This window comes from Lissotriton helveticus, chromosome 1_1, assembly GCF_964261635.1.
Source record: "Lissotriton helveticus chromosome 1_1, aLisHel1.1, whole genome shotgun sequence".
Lineage (NCBI taxonomy): Eukaryota > Metazoa > Chordata > Amphibia > Caudata > Salamandridae > Lissotriton > Lissotriton helveticus.
The window spans coordinates 1689348207-1689366515 of record NC_136057.1 but is presented as its reverse complement, the minus strand read 5'-3'; the positions used below and the strand labels follow the sequence as shown (position 1 = coordinate 1689366515).

The window sequence follows — 18309 nt, the reverse complement described above, 5'->3', positions numbered from 1 at the left end:
AAGATTCAACTTTTAATAGTGTGGGTGCCAAACACTACTGCATAGGACCTCCAAGATATCCAGATCTGCAACTTACGTAGCTCAGAACCCTATTAACTATGCCGCTTTCGTTTGCGCAGCATTCCACTGTTCCTTTAAAGTACTGTCTTTTAATTATTTATATAGGTCCGAAGAAAAGCATCTTCCGGTTTGTACTCCTGTTTATGCAGTCTGGACTTTTCTGGGCTCCAACCAGTCTGGTGAAAAGGTAGGTACTGTGTAGGTACTCTGTGGGCGCAAGATGGGTTGTGACAAAGAAGGCTCATCTTTCTACAAAGTGGAATTACCATTTTTCTAACACCCTGCCTTTCACAATTTTTTAAAGAAAATCATTGATACCTGTTTGGAGCATCTGCAAAGATTAAAAAAACACTCATACCTCACGCTGTAAAGGAAGCCATGATACTTGAAAGCCAAAATGTCTTCCACTGCCTTTGCACAATGTGTGTGGGGAGAGTTGACTAATTTACCAATCCCCTTTACTTGGGAAAGGTGATCTGATAAGTTTAGGATTCTACTTTGCCCCAGGTCCCCAAGTCCTAGGAAAAGTGGATTTTAAGACTTCGCGCCCTGAAGAATTAGACTAAGATGAGTACTGATTTCCAAGATTTGCAATTTTGACAAATCCTTGTTTTCTGATGCAAAATTGAAGTTATGCTGAAAACCGCCATATTGTCAGAATTATTACTGTTTATCTTTTATGATATTCTTGAACAGAAGAGTGAATAGAACTTGAGCCATACATAGTCGTTCCTTGAAGTTGATGACCCTGAAGAATTTTTCTCTCATTGCAATTACTTGGATGCGTTGCCTCTGCGAGCTACAGGCACTGTCACTGGCCTGCTTATACCATCTTCTTCCCTGAGTGCCCGGACTTGGTTTTCCGGTCCTCACATCCTTTTTTTCCGAACACAACTATGTCCTTCAATGTGGAGCAGCCAATCACACTCTCTACTTTTTTCTCTATCCATCCCACTAAGTAGGAGGAGAGGCCTCACCATTTAACCCCAAGAGAGTCCTTTGTTTTTATATTTGCACCCGGTGGGTGACCATGTCTCCATTGGATTTGCCACTGCACGGAAGGAGAGGGCAACTTAGAAATAAGCTCTTTACATTTGGATTGTCGGTGTCAAGAAGGGCTATGCCTTGGCCAAGAAGCAACCTCAAAGTCCTTCTGGTTCATTTCACCAGAGCTAAAGCCACCACTGCAGCTTTAGCTTGGGATGTTTCAGTGCTGAACGTCTTCCAGGCTGCACCTGCTACGGAAATCTACAGTTGGTTCTATCTCTTTCTCTGTTGTTCTGGCAACCTTTGGAGGATCCACGTATACGTTACCGGATTTACTTTTAACTCGCCCTGAAGAAACTCCCTGGTAGTGAGTAAAACGCGTTGGCTGACTGTTTCGCTAATTGCACTTTGATTGCTTTTAAAAGAATGAATAATACTAAATAAAGGACCTCTTCACATATCAAACTCAACTTTTTTGGACTTCTTTACTTGTGCACCCCCATATGAACTAACAAAAAATAATCTATAATAATAATCAAATGCACAATCGCAATCACAAAAACTGGTTAAGGTGAGGTCAGAAAGAAAGAGGGCCTTACAGATTTGTTCACATTAATTCTTTTTATCAGATTTGCAAAATTCAAATGGATATATACACAGACCAAGGAAAAACATTAGTGCTTTTGTGTCCCCAAGTAAAATGGAGCGGTACAAAAGGGGGTGGTGATGGACGGAGCATCTCAACCAATCAAACACTCACACCCAGTGGCAAAAGATCTGGGTTTAATCCATCACCGTTCTTTAGCCCACTCTGGCACCCCAGTTCAGACATGGCCATATGCAAATCAGTCTTACCCTGTGCCTCATGGGAACAGTCCAGCTTGGTTCAGATGCTCCGTCCCCCCCTTTTGTACCGCTTTGTTAGCCATAAGTTGGCAGGGTATGCTCAGACGTGAGTCCCTTGCTCACTTTGCCACTGGATTCAAGCAAGCCTGGCTGAAGACGGCTGAAATGCCAGAAACCGGTCCTGGGAAGCTTGTTTCCAGTCCAGGGAAGGCATGGCTTGGCAGTTCGAGCTGGACTGTTCCCATGAGGCACAGGGTCAGACTGATTTGCATATGGCCATGTCTGAACTGGGGTGGCAGAGTGGGCTAAAGAACAGTGATGGATTAAACCCAGATCTATTGACTGGCTGTAAGTGTTTGATTGGTTCAGATGCTCCGTCCATCACCACCCCCTTTTGTACCCAAGTGAAATGGAACCATAAAACAAACCGTGAAAAACATGTACCGTGTACAGCTTGGTTTCTACAATTTTTTAAAAAGGCGACCAAAGATTAACTTAGTAATGATTCCAGCTTCTGTGTACAATAGTCAGAGATGTTAGACTAGTTTGCTTTCGAATACAGTCGACTGCATTTGGACCCTTTTATAGTGCAGGGTCTCTTAAGGACCAAGTGACATCGGGACAATCTGATGGCGATTGTTCATCCTCGTGAGACAGTGAAATAAGTGAGACACCGGTAAAGTGAGAGAGGTAAAGGGAATACTCTCACGAGGACCCGGTTGGGTAACCCATATGAGAGACGAACTGTGGGGCTGAGAAACGATCTTAATCATAGGTTGCTCAATCGTGGTAGATGGCAGAAGTACATGACCCCCACTTAGTGTAGTAGTGATGGAGCAGATTCTTCAATTTAATTAAACCGGCTGCGGGACCAATCGTGCCACGGGGATGGTAATACTCTTTGGAATGAATCTGTCAATTCAAACTGCTCCGGTCATCTTTTGTAGGAGGATCAGTTTTTGATTCCCGGCTGACAAGTTGATGTCTGATATTTCCACCACTCCACACTTTTTGCAGCTCCTTGTGCCCTTCCATTACTTCATTTTAGTTTTCACCGCTGCCCATAACAAACACATATGTATAGTGGCACTCTTTTGGCCATTTTGTTTACATTAGTCTGCAATAAAGCTCTCCTTTTATGAGACCCCAATTGTTGTGAGTTTCCTACAGGGCAAATATTTAAGTGAATTTAGGAGGTTTTCTAACCACTCTGACTGGCAACAATCCTTTAACTGTTGCACTGAGTACAGAATCGGCCAGTCAAATTTCCTCAGAACAGCACACTTTGCTCTACTCTACTTAACGCTCTGACTGACACTTTGCCCAATGCTTCCTTGAATGAACTTCAAACCCCCTGGAGCGGTCCTGGTGTCTCACATATTATGGATGGATTCTCACCTCCATTCATGCGTTGCTGCACTCTGGATATTGCTTCTTTCTACTCCTAACTCAAGGGTTTGGTTATTTAGCGTAGGCCATGGTCCTGTACATGTGAGAGAGCACACCTCAGATCCAGAGTCTGAGTACTCTGCATGCCCCTCTGATACTGCTGGTAGGACACTTGTTCTACAGAGATGTCCTCCATGCCTGATGTTTCAACTCCCTCTCTGTGGAGTCCATACCCAGTTGTCGGTCAGGATTTTCTCACATCTGGTTGGGTTATGAGGCTTGCACCACAGCCACTATCTTGTCTTGCCTCCACTTCTTTGCTGCAGGGGCTGGACATTCTGGATAGATCCAAGCAAGTGAAAGGACTTTGGATTGACATTTGAATGCATACGAGGATCTCTGCATTTTTTCTTCACCAGTTTTCTTCACTGTTTAGTTGTGGAATGTTGTTCAGAGAGGGGGAAAGGTCACTTGTTATTGGTTTGTTCATTGTGTCAGGAAGCAACCAGTAGCCCAGTCTCCTTGCACCCCTTTATTCTTAGTTATGTGTTCCCTAAAGCCGGTATGGTATTGAGATAACACTTGCTTGTTGTTTAGTTGTATATCCTCTGGTAATTTTAGCCCTCCTGCTTTGACAATTATTAATGCCTCTTCTCCATCCTTGCTAACCAGCCTGTGAGCATTAACTAGAATCAAAGGTGAGGTACATAGGAAAGGTACAGGTCATTTAGACTGCTCAGTTTTGTTTGCTGACATTTTATAAACGTGTGGGTACAATTTCAATTAGTTTGTTGAAGGATGTTTACCTATAACAAAAAGTGAGTAAGAACAATGAGAACTCTGCAACAGAAAAAGCTGCATATTGGTTGTTGGAGGTGAGTAGATTTTCCATAATCTGTAATCTGATAACAAATAAATCCACTCTAGTGTGCCCAGCATGCATTTCTGCAGTGGTCCTTGCACTGCTGTGTGATCACCTTACCTTTAAATCTCTGCCCATCAGCCGTATGTCTTGTGTAGCTCTTGCCACATTGTGCCCTCTCATAAAAGTGCAGAGCTCTTGGGGATAAAAACATATGAAACCTATTCTGATAACTTTTTTTCTTGGGTTTTAGTAATCAATTCAAAAAGTTCCCCCAGATGACCTCCTATCACCGGATGCTCTTACATCGGGTAGCTGCGTATTTCGGCATGGACCACAACGTCGACCAAACTGGAAAAGCTGTCATCATTAATAAGACTGGTACCACACGCATGTAAGAGGCCTTGAGGAACTGAATGGGCTGCAGCCTGCTTTGCTACTTCTGTCATTGTGCTTGCCCTCATTCTTTAATGCTATAAGGGAAAGAATCCTCTAAAGGAAAGCATTCATAGTACTGTACCTTGTATGTGAATATACGAGTTTGTTTCCAGCACACTGATTTTGGCACCTTTCATCAGCGTTATGCTGACACCCCTAAAAAAAGCAGAATGTTTAACCTTGCCTCTTCACGCATCTCTTAACATATAAGCAGAAACAACGTCACACAGCATGTGTACATTCTTAAAATTGTGTTCCCTGGGGTGTGATGGACCCACAGCTGAGAGTGTTAGATTTGCTGAGAAATTGTTCTGCACTCTTTGCCTGCCCAGGCAGAGGTGTGTGCATATGTTCAACATTGAGCAGAGAAAAGACGCTTTTGTTTTTCTGAAATTAATTTCCCACAATAATTTTCTTTTCCTCTCTCATCTCATTGTAGTTTACTGCCCTTTCTTTAATGCTTTTCGCTCATCTATCTAATATTTCTTTATCTATAATTTCCAATATTGGTTTCCCAATTCCTTTCTTTTCTCCCTTTAGCTCCTGCCTTTCTATAGCATGTTCTTGCCATTCTCTCTCCTTTCTTTCTGTTGCTTCTAAGCTTTTGTCCAACTTGCCTTGTATGCTTTACTCACTCCTCAGAACTTGTCCTGCCCCCAGTTTCATGCTCCCACCCACTCCTGCTTGTGCCCCAGGCCTATTTTGCTTATCTTTAGTCCTTTTTGTGTTTCGTTGCCTTAAGGCTTTTGCTCAATTCTTTTGCAACTTGCTTGCTCCTCTTATCTTGATTCACCTATATTACTCCTTTTGCTTTATTAACTGGTGCTTTTCTTGTGCATCTTGCTCAGGTATTTGGTGTCTGCCTAGTAATTTTTGCTTGCTAGTCTCCCTGGCTTGTCCCTTGCATGTTGCAGTCCTTCTCTCTCCTTCATGACACATAATTTGATGCTGTTGAGCCTTTCACTCTCTCCATGTTCTTGCCCTTTAGTGTCCCTTTCTGACGTTGCTCTTGCTAACTTGTAGATCTCCAGCCCTGGTCTCTCATGCATCTCTCATTCCTTTCTCACTCTCTTTCAGCTTGCCGTCCTGTGTCTGTCTTTCTAATTTTGTCCTATACTCTTCTCTTGCCCCATCTTTCATGTAAGCCTCCCGACATTTTAGCTATTTTCTCTTTTTTCCCTTTCCACTTTCTCTTTTCCTGTCTCTCAGTAAATTTGTATTTTATCATTTATCATTTTCTTTTCATCATTTCAAGTTAAATCTCATCTTTGTCTCTATCCTGGTTTTATTCCCTTCTCCACTTTTGCCTTATCCATTTCTCTGTCTTCTTTCCTGCTGTATTCTTTCTCTTCAAGTGCTCTTTAAATTCATTGATTGACGAGATCTCTGTTGGAGGAGTACCAAAAAATACCTTCTTTCCCAACATGATTGTTTTCTTACTTTACCCTAGACCTGAACAGCGGTTCTCAGAGCACATCAAAGATGAGAAGAGCTGTGATTTCCAGCAGCGATTCATTTTAAAGAGGGACGATGCCAGCATGGACAGGGATGACAATCAGGTGAGACTGCTTGACTTCATGGCACAACCATTTTATATTTTTAGTGCAGGCTGGACTGGTTTAGAAAGACCACAAGGTCAGCAAGTGACCCTGGAGAGAAAACTGATGCCATACTAATTACTTAAAAAGTCCAAAATAAGTTTAGAAAGGCATTGAGTGCACGAGAAAGCTTTATTGAGGAAGCATAACAGCAGGTAATTGATGGGCTGCAGCGTTGCAGCCATTGTTCACCTGGGTCAAGTACAAGATTAACAACTGCAGTGCTGGCCTCTCACATAAATAGAACAAGCACAACAGACGACCCGAGCATTTCTGATGTATACTTTTAACTACAGATTTCTCACCTTTTTAATCTCACCAGGTGCCCAACTGGTTTCGGAAATGTTTCTGCAGTACCTCCTGTATGCCGGCGGGTGGTATCATCAGCCTCCACCTCTTAATGTGATGACACAGACCTGCATAAACGTGCCACTCCTGCATGCTAAAATTGGTTCCTCTTTTTCCTCTCCCTTTGCCATTGAATCTGAGCTTTGTTCCCAACATGTTTGGTGGGTAAAAGTTTTTTTGACAGGATGCATAGATGTCTGCCCCTAAGACCTCAGGATTTAAGCCATGTCGCACCTGTAGGAAGCACATTTTGGCTGTGATCCTACATGTATGTCGATCTTTGGTGATTTTGTGCTAAACAGTCCTCAAAGTCCTATGAGAAATGCACTTGAAATCCAATAGCGAGCATGAAGCCTAACAATACATCACCAAGCACAAAAAACAAGGCTTGCCCTGTTCAAAGTTTTTTAGGTTGGTCCCACTCGCCGTCGTCTTGTATTTTCAAGACTAAGTCAAAAGAACAGTTTGAAAGAAGCATAAGAAAGCCAGGCTGGATTTTACCCTGTTCCGCTTCTCCTTTTCCAGGAACAAGGTACGCAGCTGGCATACTAAAGATCTGACTTAATTGGCATCATCTGGTTCTGATCAGACCAGGTCATAGTCTACTTTGTAGCAGGCCGAACCCTTTTAAGGAGGCAATGCTGCAGTTGTTTTAGATGACTCCTGGGTCCCTCTTATGATTTCAGTGGAGATTCCCATGAGAGTGAACTAGGATTACAGGTAACAAACCATTGCAACAGTTGGCTCCACCCACTGTTATCAAGATCATTCGGTGCCAAAAGACACTCTAGATTCTGGAGAATTCCTGAACTTGAGTAAAGGAATCTTGAAGCTGAGAAGATATCCTCAGCTGAGATGATGCAGGTAGCTGCTCGGCTCTGAGACCTTCCTCAAAGCCAAGCAAGCTTTAAGCCTGAAGGTACTGCAATGCCAGATGTAAGGTAGAGAGCCATATACATGGATCTTGACGGAGGGCACATGGTTGTACAACTGCCGCAAGACAACAACCCTTCCTTAAAATCTCAGGCTGACATTTGAAGAGGTGATTTCAGAAGAGTATCATTATTATTATTGAGATTCATAGAGTGCACATGTTTAGGGCAAGGGGTGTCCTGGCATTATAGCGGAGCAGAAGCAACACATCTCCTCTAATCTGACAAAAATGGGGCACTAGCCTTAAGATGTGAGTATTGTGATGAACTATGTTGTTTATTATTAAAACATCTTTATTCGATTCACTAAATCATCAAAGCAATAAAACTCATCAATTACATTAAAATGTATATATAATTAAGATAAAAACAATATATAAAATATAATTTTTTATAATAAATTCGCTAGTTATAAAGTGCAATTTTCTGAAGTTCTCGACATAAAGTGCTTTTTCAATTAATTTTACATTTTAGCAACCTATAAAAGATATTTATATGGACCATAATCAAACAGTAATAACACTTATAAATTCATAATTCCTAGATACGTTATTAATCATGGACATTATACATTATAAATAGTAGAGCATCAACATGATCCAGCTATATAGTATTTATCACAAAAGTATGCAGACGTACAAAAAATAAGACCACTCCTGGGCAAGACCTAGCATCATACATTGGCATATTCCCTCACATATCAGAATTTTAAACCTCGTTTTAATCTAATAAAATTGGCCGAAAATCGAAATCTGCTCAACCCGAATACAACCAACCTAGGGGGTACCTGTTTTTTTTTAAATTTTATTTTTGATAAAACTGTTTTTATTGTTATTATACAACTCATCGGCATCAATCACAGGTTGTTTACATTTATAATACACAATTAGGTTATGAGACTCATCACATTTATCTGCGTCCATCTCCCCACATAGTTGGTAAACAGCACTCCTAATCTCGGGCCAGTTGTGTACAGCTGCCACTCTATTCTTCCCCAGAGTCATCGTCTGAGCTACCTTCATCAGAGTCCAGTATTGGATCACATATATCTCCCCGGTATGCATTCCACACAGCCCATATTTTTGTCCATTTCTGTGGGCACTTACGGGTTATGTACACCGTTCTTTCCGCTTGCATATTTAAGTCCATATCTTTGCACCAGGACCCCAACAAAGGCACCTCCCACGCTCCCCATTTCTGTGCTATATTACGTTTAGCTACCATGAGTCCTAGTGTGACCCATACCAGCCCATGGCGAGTTAAGTCATTTGGTTCCCACACATTTAAAAGGCATTTGCGCGGCTCTGGCAAGAGTGACACCTCCATTGCTTGTGATATTGTTCATAGAACTGTTCGCCAGTATCCCGCTATCAATGGGCAGTCCCATAGCGTGTGGAAAAAGGATCCCTCTTCCCTGCACCCTCTGAGGCAAAACGGGTGTTGTGCTCTCCACATTTTGTGTAGTGTTGTCCTAGTGTGGTATGTGCGGTGTAGGATCTTTAGTTGTACCAAGCGAAGCCTGGCTGGTATTCCCACTTCTCTTGGGGATGCAAGGGCCTCCTGCCATTCAGTATCATCCATGTCGCCCACATTGTCAACCCATCTCAGTTTTAACTGGGTCATAGGATCTGGTAGATTATTGATTATTTTACGATACGTAAGAGATGTGGCTTTCCTGGGCATGTGATCCGTAAGTAAGCGATCTTCTAAAGGGGACGCCTCAGGGACCTCAGTGTCTAGTGGCAGCACCGCCATTAATGCGTGGCGTATTTGAGCATAGAGGAACGTTTGTCAGGCCTAGGTCATATTGCTGTCGGAGTTGATCAAATGGTAGCACCCTCCCCTTGTCCCAAAGGTCTCCTACTGTTGATATCGTCCCACTGGTCAAATCCTTTGCTCTTTCTCAAGTGACCCAGCCTTTTAGTGTCCCAAAGAGGTGTCAGTTTTGTAATCTTCCCCTTCCATCCGAGTCTGTGCTGTGTGCCAAAGCGTTGCCGTGTGTTTCGTGGGGCCTAGCAGGGCTGTGACCTGCCCTTTGTTATATAATATTGCTAGTATATTTCCTGCGCCTAATTGGGCCCTGTCTGCCTTATATGCCGGGTCTGTTTGTGATGCGTGTATCCATTGATTTATTATTTTGAGGTGTGCTGCCCAGTAGTACATCTGGCTGTTAGGGAGTGCTATTCCCCCATCGTACCAGCCCTGGTGCAGCTTTGCTTGCGCTATTCGCGCTGGTCTGTTACCCCATAGTAGTGTGGACACCTGTGCTGCTATTTGTTTAAAATATCCTGGTGCTATCAGATATGGTGTATTTTCAGGGACATAAAAAAATCTAGGCAGTGCCATCATTTTAAACAATGCTGCCTTCCCTAATAGTGTCAGGGGGAGGGTTTCCCAGTGCTTCACATCTCGCTTCAGACGTTCCAGTGGGGGTGCTAAGTTTTTGGCGAAGAAGTCAGCTGCGTCCGCCGTAACATCTATACCTAAATATTTAAATGAGTCACGTGTGACCAGTAAGAGGCAGTTATCCGGGAGTCTTGGAGCGGGGCCTTTTAGGACGTATAAGACGGATTTTGACCAATTAATGTGATATCCAGATATCTTTCCAAAGCCATCACATGCCTCTAGCAGCACTGAAAGGGAGTTTTCGGTGTCAGTAAGATACACCAGGGCATCATCTGCATATAGAGAGATGCGGTCCTCCTAGCCCTCCTCCCAGTGTATGCCCTTCAGCAATGGCGTACCTCTGATCCATGTCGCTGGGGGCTCTAATGCAAAAAGGAGCGGCGACAAGGGGCAGCCCTGACGTGTCCCCTCGACAACGGCACAGCCTCTGATGTGTGCCCGTTAGCTGTTACGCACGCCATTGGTTTTGTGTATAGAAGGCGTATCCATGCGCAGAACCTACGGCCAAGCCCCAGGTGTGCGAGGACCGCAAAAAGGTAGTTCCACTCCACCATATCAAATGCCATCCTTGCATCCAGTGACACGAAGACCGCTGAGTCTGACAGTGATGGTGCTTTAGCCAGTACCCCATGAAGGCGCCTAAGGTTAAGTGCGGTGTTTCTATTGGGCATGAAGCCGGACTGGTCTGGGTGGATTAAGTGTGGGAGATGAGCCATGAGTCTAGTTGCCAACAGTTTAGCCAGAATTTTAACTTCTGCATTCCAGAGTGAAATTGGGCGATAGGAGGTACGTTCGGACGGGGGGTTTCCCGGTTTAGGGATAGCTACTATCGTGGCGATGCATTGATCGAGTGGGAGTTCGCCCTTTTCCAGACTCTCGGTGTACATTTTAAGCAGATGTGGGCTGATAGTTTGCGCAAGTTGTTTGTATAATTCTATCGGGATCCCGTTAGGGCCTAGTGCTTTTCCGGATTGCAGTGAGCCGATTGCTGCCTGTATCTCATCTTCTGTGGGGTCAGTCTCTAGTTCCAGCATAGCCTCTTGGGATATTTTGGGCATTTCAATACTCGTTGGAAATGCTGCCGCCTCTGCCTCCGATGCCCCAGAGGAGGACGCATACACCCCCTGGAAGTATTTGGCTAACTCAGTTACTATCTCCCTGGGGTCTGCCGTTAATCGCCCCTCCTCCATCTGTATTTGTAGTATGCCTCTACTGCCCCTCTCTCGCCTATCTAGCCAAGCCAGGAGTTTCCCGGTCTTGTCACCCACATCATATATCCGGTGCTTGGTCGCTGTGTGGGCAGTCATCGTTGCCTCTTTCAAGAATTCCCTATAGCGCTGTTGCTTAAGCTGTAGCGTGTGTGTATTCTCGGGCGTGGGGTCTTTCGCGTGATCTGCCTCAACTTTGTGTAATTCTAGTTCCAGTTCTGTCAACTCTGCTTGTTTGTCTCGTCTATATCCCGTAATGATCGCCATCGCCTGCCCCCTAATGACTGTCTTGTATGCTTCCCATCCCACCCACGGGGAATCGACCGATCCCACATTTTCGGCAAAGTAATGTTTAGTGTCCGTCCGGAGCTGCCTCCGAATTTTGGGGATTTGTGTGTACCCAGGGTAGATGGGGTATAGTCTGCCCGGTGTTTCATGGTTATAGGAAATAGTCAGTACCACCGGTGAGTTGTCCGATATGCCTCTGGGCTTAATCGTAATGTCTTTAACATTGTGTAGATTGGATTCCACTGTCAGAAAGTAGTCTATCTGTGATAGACTGTTATGTGGGTTTGAGTGGAACGTGTATTGACGTGTTGTGCGATGGGTGTGTCTCCAAATGTCGACCAGTCCCAACGCCCCCGTATAGCTCCTGAGGCACGAGACCCCAGTTGACTGTGTCTTATTCGGGTATCTATCTAAGTCAGCATCCATTGTGGCGTTAAAGTCTCCACCGATAACTAACTCTCCCTCCGGTAGGGCCAGCAAGAACTCACTAAGTTCCGGGAGAGCCACCATATGTAGCGCCGGTGGGACATAAACTGAGACAACATTGATCAGTCTGCCCTCCCACTGCCCCTGTAGTGCGGCAAATCTACCTTGGTCATCTCTCTTGGTCTGAAGCACTATAAAGGAGGAGTTTTTCCGAACTAAGATACCCGTACCCCTGGAGCCCGAGGAGAAGTCTGAGTGTATTGCCATCTTGTATCCCCATCTATCTAGTGCTTTACATGCCGTGCCCGTGAGGTGAGTTTCTTGCAGCAGAGCCAGTGTCGGGGCCTGTAGTTTCAGGGCCCGTAACACCAACCCTCTCTTAATTTTGTCCCCTAGCCCGTGGACATTCCAGGTTAACATGAGGGGGGGCCACCTGTGCTTCTGGGGTTGTGCCTTGTGCTAGGTCAGCTGTGGAGCGTGTCGCCATATATGTAGTGGTTTGTGAGCATGGTCCATTTCCCAATTGTTGCCTCTAGGGAAGCGTTGGTCAACTGAAGGTGTGCCCTGTCATGTGTGCCGTAACAAAGTAGAACAATAAAAAACTGAATCTGAACTTCCCTTCCCCGTATCCCACCCCCCCACCCTGCCTCCCTGCCTGACGAACTCAAAACTGCCCGCCACCCCAACTTAGCAGAGTGCTTTGTCCCCCCCAGAGTCATTGTACTTGCGTGTGAGGGGTGAGAAGTCCAAGGGAGTGGGTGTAGACCCTCCCGTTTTTCCCAAGTCCTGCTGCCGACCAGTGTCCAAGGCCGATATGACCACCACTATGACTATTCGCGGGTAGGTCTCTTGTGGCTGCCTGATCGTTCCAAGTGTCAGCCTTGGTTCGGTGCGTCCGCATCTGCTCGTTGTGAGTCCTCCAGGTCCCGTTGTAGTGTATCTTGGCTGTCAGAAGCTTCTTCAACATTCTTGTGTCTGTGCGCTTTGTTACCTCGGCGTGATCCGTCCGCTCGGCGCCATCCGGTTGTTCGAAAAACAACGTCTTGCCCTCCGCCACCACTCTGAGCTTTGCGGGGAACAACATGGAGTAGGGTATTTCCTGAGTCCTTAGTTCTTTTTTAACTTCCAGGAAACTTCTCCTTCGTCGTGATACCGCCACCGTGTAGTCCGGGAAGAAGGAGATTGTTGAGTTCTGGATCCGTACCGGTGGTGATATTCTTGCCGTTTGAAAGATGGCGTCTTTGTCGCGAAAGTTGAATAGGCGTGCGAGCACCGGTCTGGGGGGTGCTCCTATTTTTGGCTTGCCGCCCGGGACTCTGTGGGCTCTTTCCACTGAGAAGAAAGCAGATAGACCTTTAGGCTGTAGTCTGGTTTGTATGAGCTCCTCAACATAGAGGTCCATAGCCTGCTTGCCTTCGCTCTCCGGAATTCCAATGATGCGGACGTTGTTTCTTCGAGCGCGTCCTTCCTGGTCATCCAGTTTCTCCGCCATTAATTTATATTCCATCTCAAGTCGCGACAACGTGCGTTGCATTGTGTTAGTGTCTGCCACTAGAGTTTTAGTGGTTTGTTCGACTGCAGTCACTCTAGTTGCCATTTTTTGAACTTCCGCCCGCAGCAGGGACACATCTGTTGATATAGATCCCACCGTTGTTTGTACGTTTTGTGAGGGCCGCCATTATGTCATCTAATGTCACTTTGCGGGGGCCGTCGCCCTCCTTGGTCTTACCGGAGGTGTTGTGCCCCTCCGGGAGCGGCGGAGACTCCTTTCCATAAGCGTATTTGTCCAGCGTGGATTGATTGCGCGGGCCGCGCCCCCCCATGTTTCCCCCGCAGGAAACAGCGATGTTTTCCCCCCGGACCCGACCGGGTCCCGAGCGGCCCTCTCGATAAGGTGGCTTCAGTAGGGGTAGGTGGGTGAAGGGTTCCCTCTAGGATCGGACCAGCGCATGCTCCGTAGAAATCCTGCGTTAATTTTCATGTCCACGTGCCGTGGCGTCTCAGGGCCTTGTGTGGCACTATCCAGCGTCGAGGGGGTGGGGGGGTATTCTGATACCCTGTGGTGCTTGTAGATGATCCATGGTCCCCGGTAGTATGCAGGTCCACTCCCCGGCATGGCAGGTGGTTGGGCCCTCTATCTACTTTAGGCCCTGGCTGTGTTCCCAATTTCGGGCCTCCACTCGCTTTCAGCTCGCCCTCTGGCCAGGATTCAGGATTTGTGGCAAGTCTGCCTCAAAGGTGCGCTTTAGGGGGTCCGCGCAGTGCCTCTAGTCCCGCCACTGGCCTGACACATCTCGTTCCTTCTTTTCCCCGCCGGGGTCAGACGGCCGCCGTTGCATCCTGCACTGGGAGGCCCTTTTAATTGAGGTCGCGGCTCGGTGGTAGGCCGCAGTAGGACGTCCTTGTGTAACGCACCCACCCGGTATCGGATTTGCACGGGAGTGGTGCCGGAGGTCGTCGCCATGTCCCAGCTGTCGGCGCAGTTCCTTGGGGCTCGGAGATTGGGCGGATTAATGCGTGTGTGGAGGGCTACACTACCCTCGGAGCTTCTCTAGTGAGCAGCCATCTTGCCGGCTGCTAGCCACGCCCCTAGAATCAGGGGTACCTGTTTTGAGGATACATAACATTTCAGTGTACTGTCTAATGCCAAAATTCCTACCCAATGGGCGGATCCATTTTTTCCTTGGGGTTTCATAACAAGTACAGAAAAATAGAACATAAGCTAGGTCTTCTTGTCTACCCAAAGCACACTCAGTGCAAGAAGAATCATTGCCCTCATCAGCCCTTTTCCCCCACCTAGACGTATATTTCTTAATTTGCAATGTACCGTATCTAAATTTTAGATAAAGTACTTTAGCTAGAAGGGACTCAATATCATCCATAAAGGGCTCGAAAAAGGGGCTTATTTTAAAACTTAAAAACCGATTAGTGAGGGAACCATAGCCAGGGCATACTGCAATACTTTGATCAATGTAGCTCCAAAAAATGGTTTTACACTCCCATTTTTGAGTCAGGGGTAAGCTGTTCTGGGTGCTCCCAATATCTGCTCAGACCCAGGCACGAAAACCACGTATGGATGTGGATCAGCCACGGAAATGTAACGAAAGTATCAAGAGTAATTAATTCACTTATTGCCTGTCTATATGTCTGCAATTCTTCCGTTGTCCATACTCTAATCCAATAGGAAAGAGACATCCATATGGCCCTATGCTCGATCCGCTTAAGACCTAGGTCCAACATAAGAGGTATCACTGGGGTATTTTGTGGCAGGGCAGTGAATCTCCTCATGATTTTATTCTCTGCTAAAGTTAATGGGGAGAGAGCCCCACCTCCCCATAACTCTGAGCCATATAAGGCTAATAAAAAAAAAATCAATATTCTCAGTGAAAGAAAGGCAGTCGCTGTATCTACTCAGACTACTGTCACCATAGTCTATACACTCTGGATCCAATGTTGAGCCTCCCTTTTAGCTGTCAATCACATACCAAGACCCACAACTAACTGATCAGCAGAACAATGCATGAAATAACATGGTAGACACTCAAGATGACACCACATTAGAACTGATTCAAGTTAAGGCATCTGTGCCAGGCGACATCACTACATATCTTTCAGTTATCATTAGTGAAGCAGCATATCTTAAGGTTACATTCCATATAGAGGAGAGGAGAAAGAGGATGGCATCCTTACAGAGACTGAGATCGATAAAACAACCCATCCTTCACTAGTCCTAAAGACAGTGTTAACATGTTTTATGGAGAACTTTAAAAAGCTTTTAAGGCTTATGTGGTGATTCATCAGGGGTGAGTAAAAATTTAAATCAGGCTCACAAGACCTGCTTTTTATCCTCTCATGTGGCTCTTGGACTCCTTTGTTTTGTAAACCGCTATGAAGCATGCACTTATGCAAGGGGCAGACGATAACCTCCTCTTGATAAGAAAAATAAGGTAGATTAAGAAGAGAAACAAGTAGCTGTCCAGCTGCTTCACAATGACATATAGCAAATGTCAAGCGGCAATTAGTTGGGTATGACTGGAGACAATGGGAGGCAATAGAGGAGAAAAAAGTATTTTCTACAAACATAACTGGAGCGAGAAAAAACTATATCCAATGTGAGCATTAGGTGTGCCCCAAGTGTAGCAGAGACAGCCTCAAAGCAAGTTAACACCAAAATGGTATTGTGTTTACATGCCTGGTGCAGAATGTCCGAATTCTGTCCAGACGTTCATCCATCCCTAATTGGTCTGTAATTCAGTGAGTAATACCTCCTTGGTCCCAAGGTGATAAAATACTAAATAAAAATGAAAAAGATAACACTGCCAAGCTATGAGTGTTCTTTACCTCCACCATCAGAGAGCAGGTTTCTGGAGAATGCAAACGCGTTTCAAAATCCATGCTTAAAGTACTGGAAGCATGCCAGCTTAACAATGGCAGTATGCCAGGGAGCATTTCAATTCAAAGGAAGGTCCAAGGCAAGAAATGCGCCACCTTTGTCAAAAAGCAGTGACTCTTGTCACATTTCCCACCAACCATGCAACACCTGTTGGAAGAAGACTGGGGTTTCACCTCCTGACTTTGAAGTACATAGCCTCATATCAGTGGACATTATTCACATTTGTCCATGGTTACTATGTAGTCCCCAAAATTATTCACCAAGTACTCGCAAAATCAATTGGGATCATCTCAGGCTATCAGTAAATGGGGTGCCGGCACTTCTACAATAAGGGATAATCAAGATGGCTTTCTGTCAAGGAGGACTGCCACAAGATGCTGCTGTTGAAGGCTCACCCTCCACAAATCTAATTTATTTTCTAATTTTCATAGCATCAACGGTGCAAGTTTACCTTGGGTATAGATCCTGTTTTAAAACCTGTATCAATTGATGGATTGAACAATCCCCTGCAAAATGGCAGAAGTACAGACTGTCTTGGGGTTAAACTTGCGACATAGTGAACAGCTGCAATATGTTTTATGTTGGTAACATTTATCTTTTTGAAACATCAATTAACAGTACAAATGTAGAATTTCCTTGGTTAAAGCAAATATAGTCATATGCCATAATTCAACATCTACAATCTGATTACTGGACTGTGCAAAGAAGCACTTATGCACCCCTGGTAAATTTCAAATCAAATGGGCTGTCATATAATATACCTGAAAATCTTGTACAGGATATATTATAATATGGTGCAAATGCACTTACTGGAGTTGCAGTAAATTAAACTTGTCCATTGGAGGGGGAAATGACAAGAGTAGCACATGTATATATAACATTTAAAAATACTCTGTGATAGATAAATATTGGATAGAAATAATGGGTAATTGCATGCAACCAGCCTCGATACTCTTTGGGCTATGGAGAGAACAAGCATTTACCAGGTACTAGAACCACCTTGTGCACTTCCCTCTCATTGTAGCCAAGAGGTTCATTGCGCAACATGGGGCCAGTCCAGAACCCCCAACCATAACAGAATGAAGTAGAAACATGGACTAGTGCGTGGCAGCTGAAGGACAGTGAGGGAGAGGTATTGGCCAAAGAAATTACATAAGATATGGATGCAAGGATAGTATACCACAGACTGACCTAAAAATATATAAGAAATGTGGAAAGTTGTTGTGGTAGTATTAGGACTCCTACTGTAGGACCTATTACGCTGGACTTCAATATATATGTATCTGGGACACAACATCGTAAATGCATTATGATTCATAGGGTGCTTGGAAACTGACAGTATCCTGGGATGCGTTTGCAGATACTGTGTCTTAAATGCTTGCATTAAAGAGTTCTTAAAGGATGTGTGACTAAAATAATCATGTAATTTTTACTGAGTTGTCTCTTTGATAAATAAATAAATTATGGTATCTGATAGACTTCTAGCCTCCGATTCCTTACCTTAGAATGATCCCCGGGTGTCAAATTGGAGCCGAAAATGTTTTGTGAGCAGTACCCCTGCACAGTGAGGGATCATGTCGTTCAGCTCAGAGGGGCTCCTTCCACGCCAGAAGTGACATGCGCGATAGCTATATAGGCATCACCCCAGCGGGTTGACGTCAGCTCTTTTCTTTCCGCATCAGTCAGTGCAGATCCAGACTTTTGTCGCAGTGCTTTTTTAGTCTTATCTCCTGGTGTGGCAGTCATGTCCACAGCGGAAGACTGGCTTCAAGCCCTGCGGTGGCGGTCACCGGCAAGTGTCCGTGATGGACCCACACCTCGTCTGCCTCTAGCGTCTTGAGCGTGACCATGATGCCAAGACCTGCCTCAATTGTTGAACCATGCACCCGAGGCCTTGAGTGAGTGATCCCTCAGGCTCATTGCTGCACAACGTGCGATCCCGCAGTGGTCTCTATCCCGGTCAAGAGGAAGATTCAGGAATTGGTTGTGGAGCCATCTATCTTAGTCAAAGCTGTCCCACTCGGGTAAGTCCCAGAAGAAGAAGAAGAGGATGATGAAGAGTTAGAAGTCTTTGACTTCACCCCATCTGTCTGCATCCATCAGTTATCTAACAAGACAAGGGAGCGTC

At 45.1% G+C, this 18309-nt stretch overlaps 1 protein-coding gene across 4 annotated transcripts in view; it reads left to right on the top strand.

The window, feature by feature from the left end:
* Positions 1–18309, top strand: part of R3HDM2 (R3H domain containing 2) — a 906692-nt gene that overhangs the window by 450362 nt on the left and 438021 nt on the right. For all 4 annotated transcript variants that reach the window (XM_078688982.1, XM_078688980.1, XM_078688983.1 and 1 more), the window contains 2 exons: positions 4398–4538; positions 6033–6141. In XM_078688982.1, coding sequence (XP_078545108.1) covers positions 4398–4538; positions 6033–6141 — 250 coding nt within the window. The remainder of the gene's footprint in view (positions 1–4397; positions 4539–6032; positions 6142–18309) is intronic.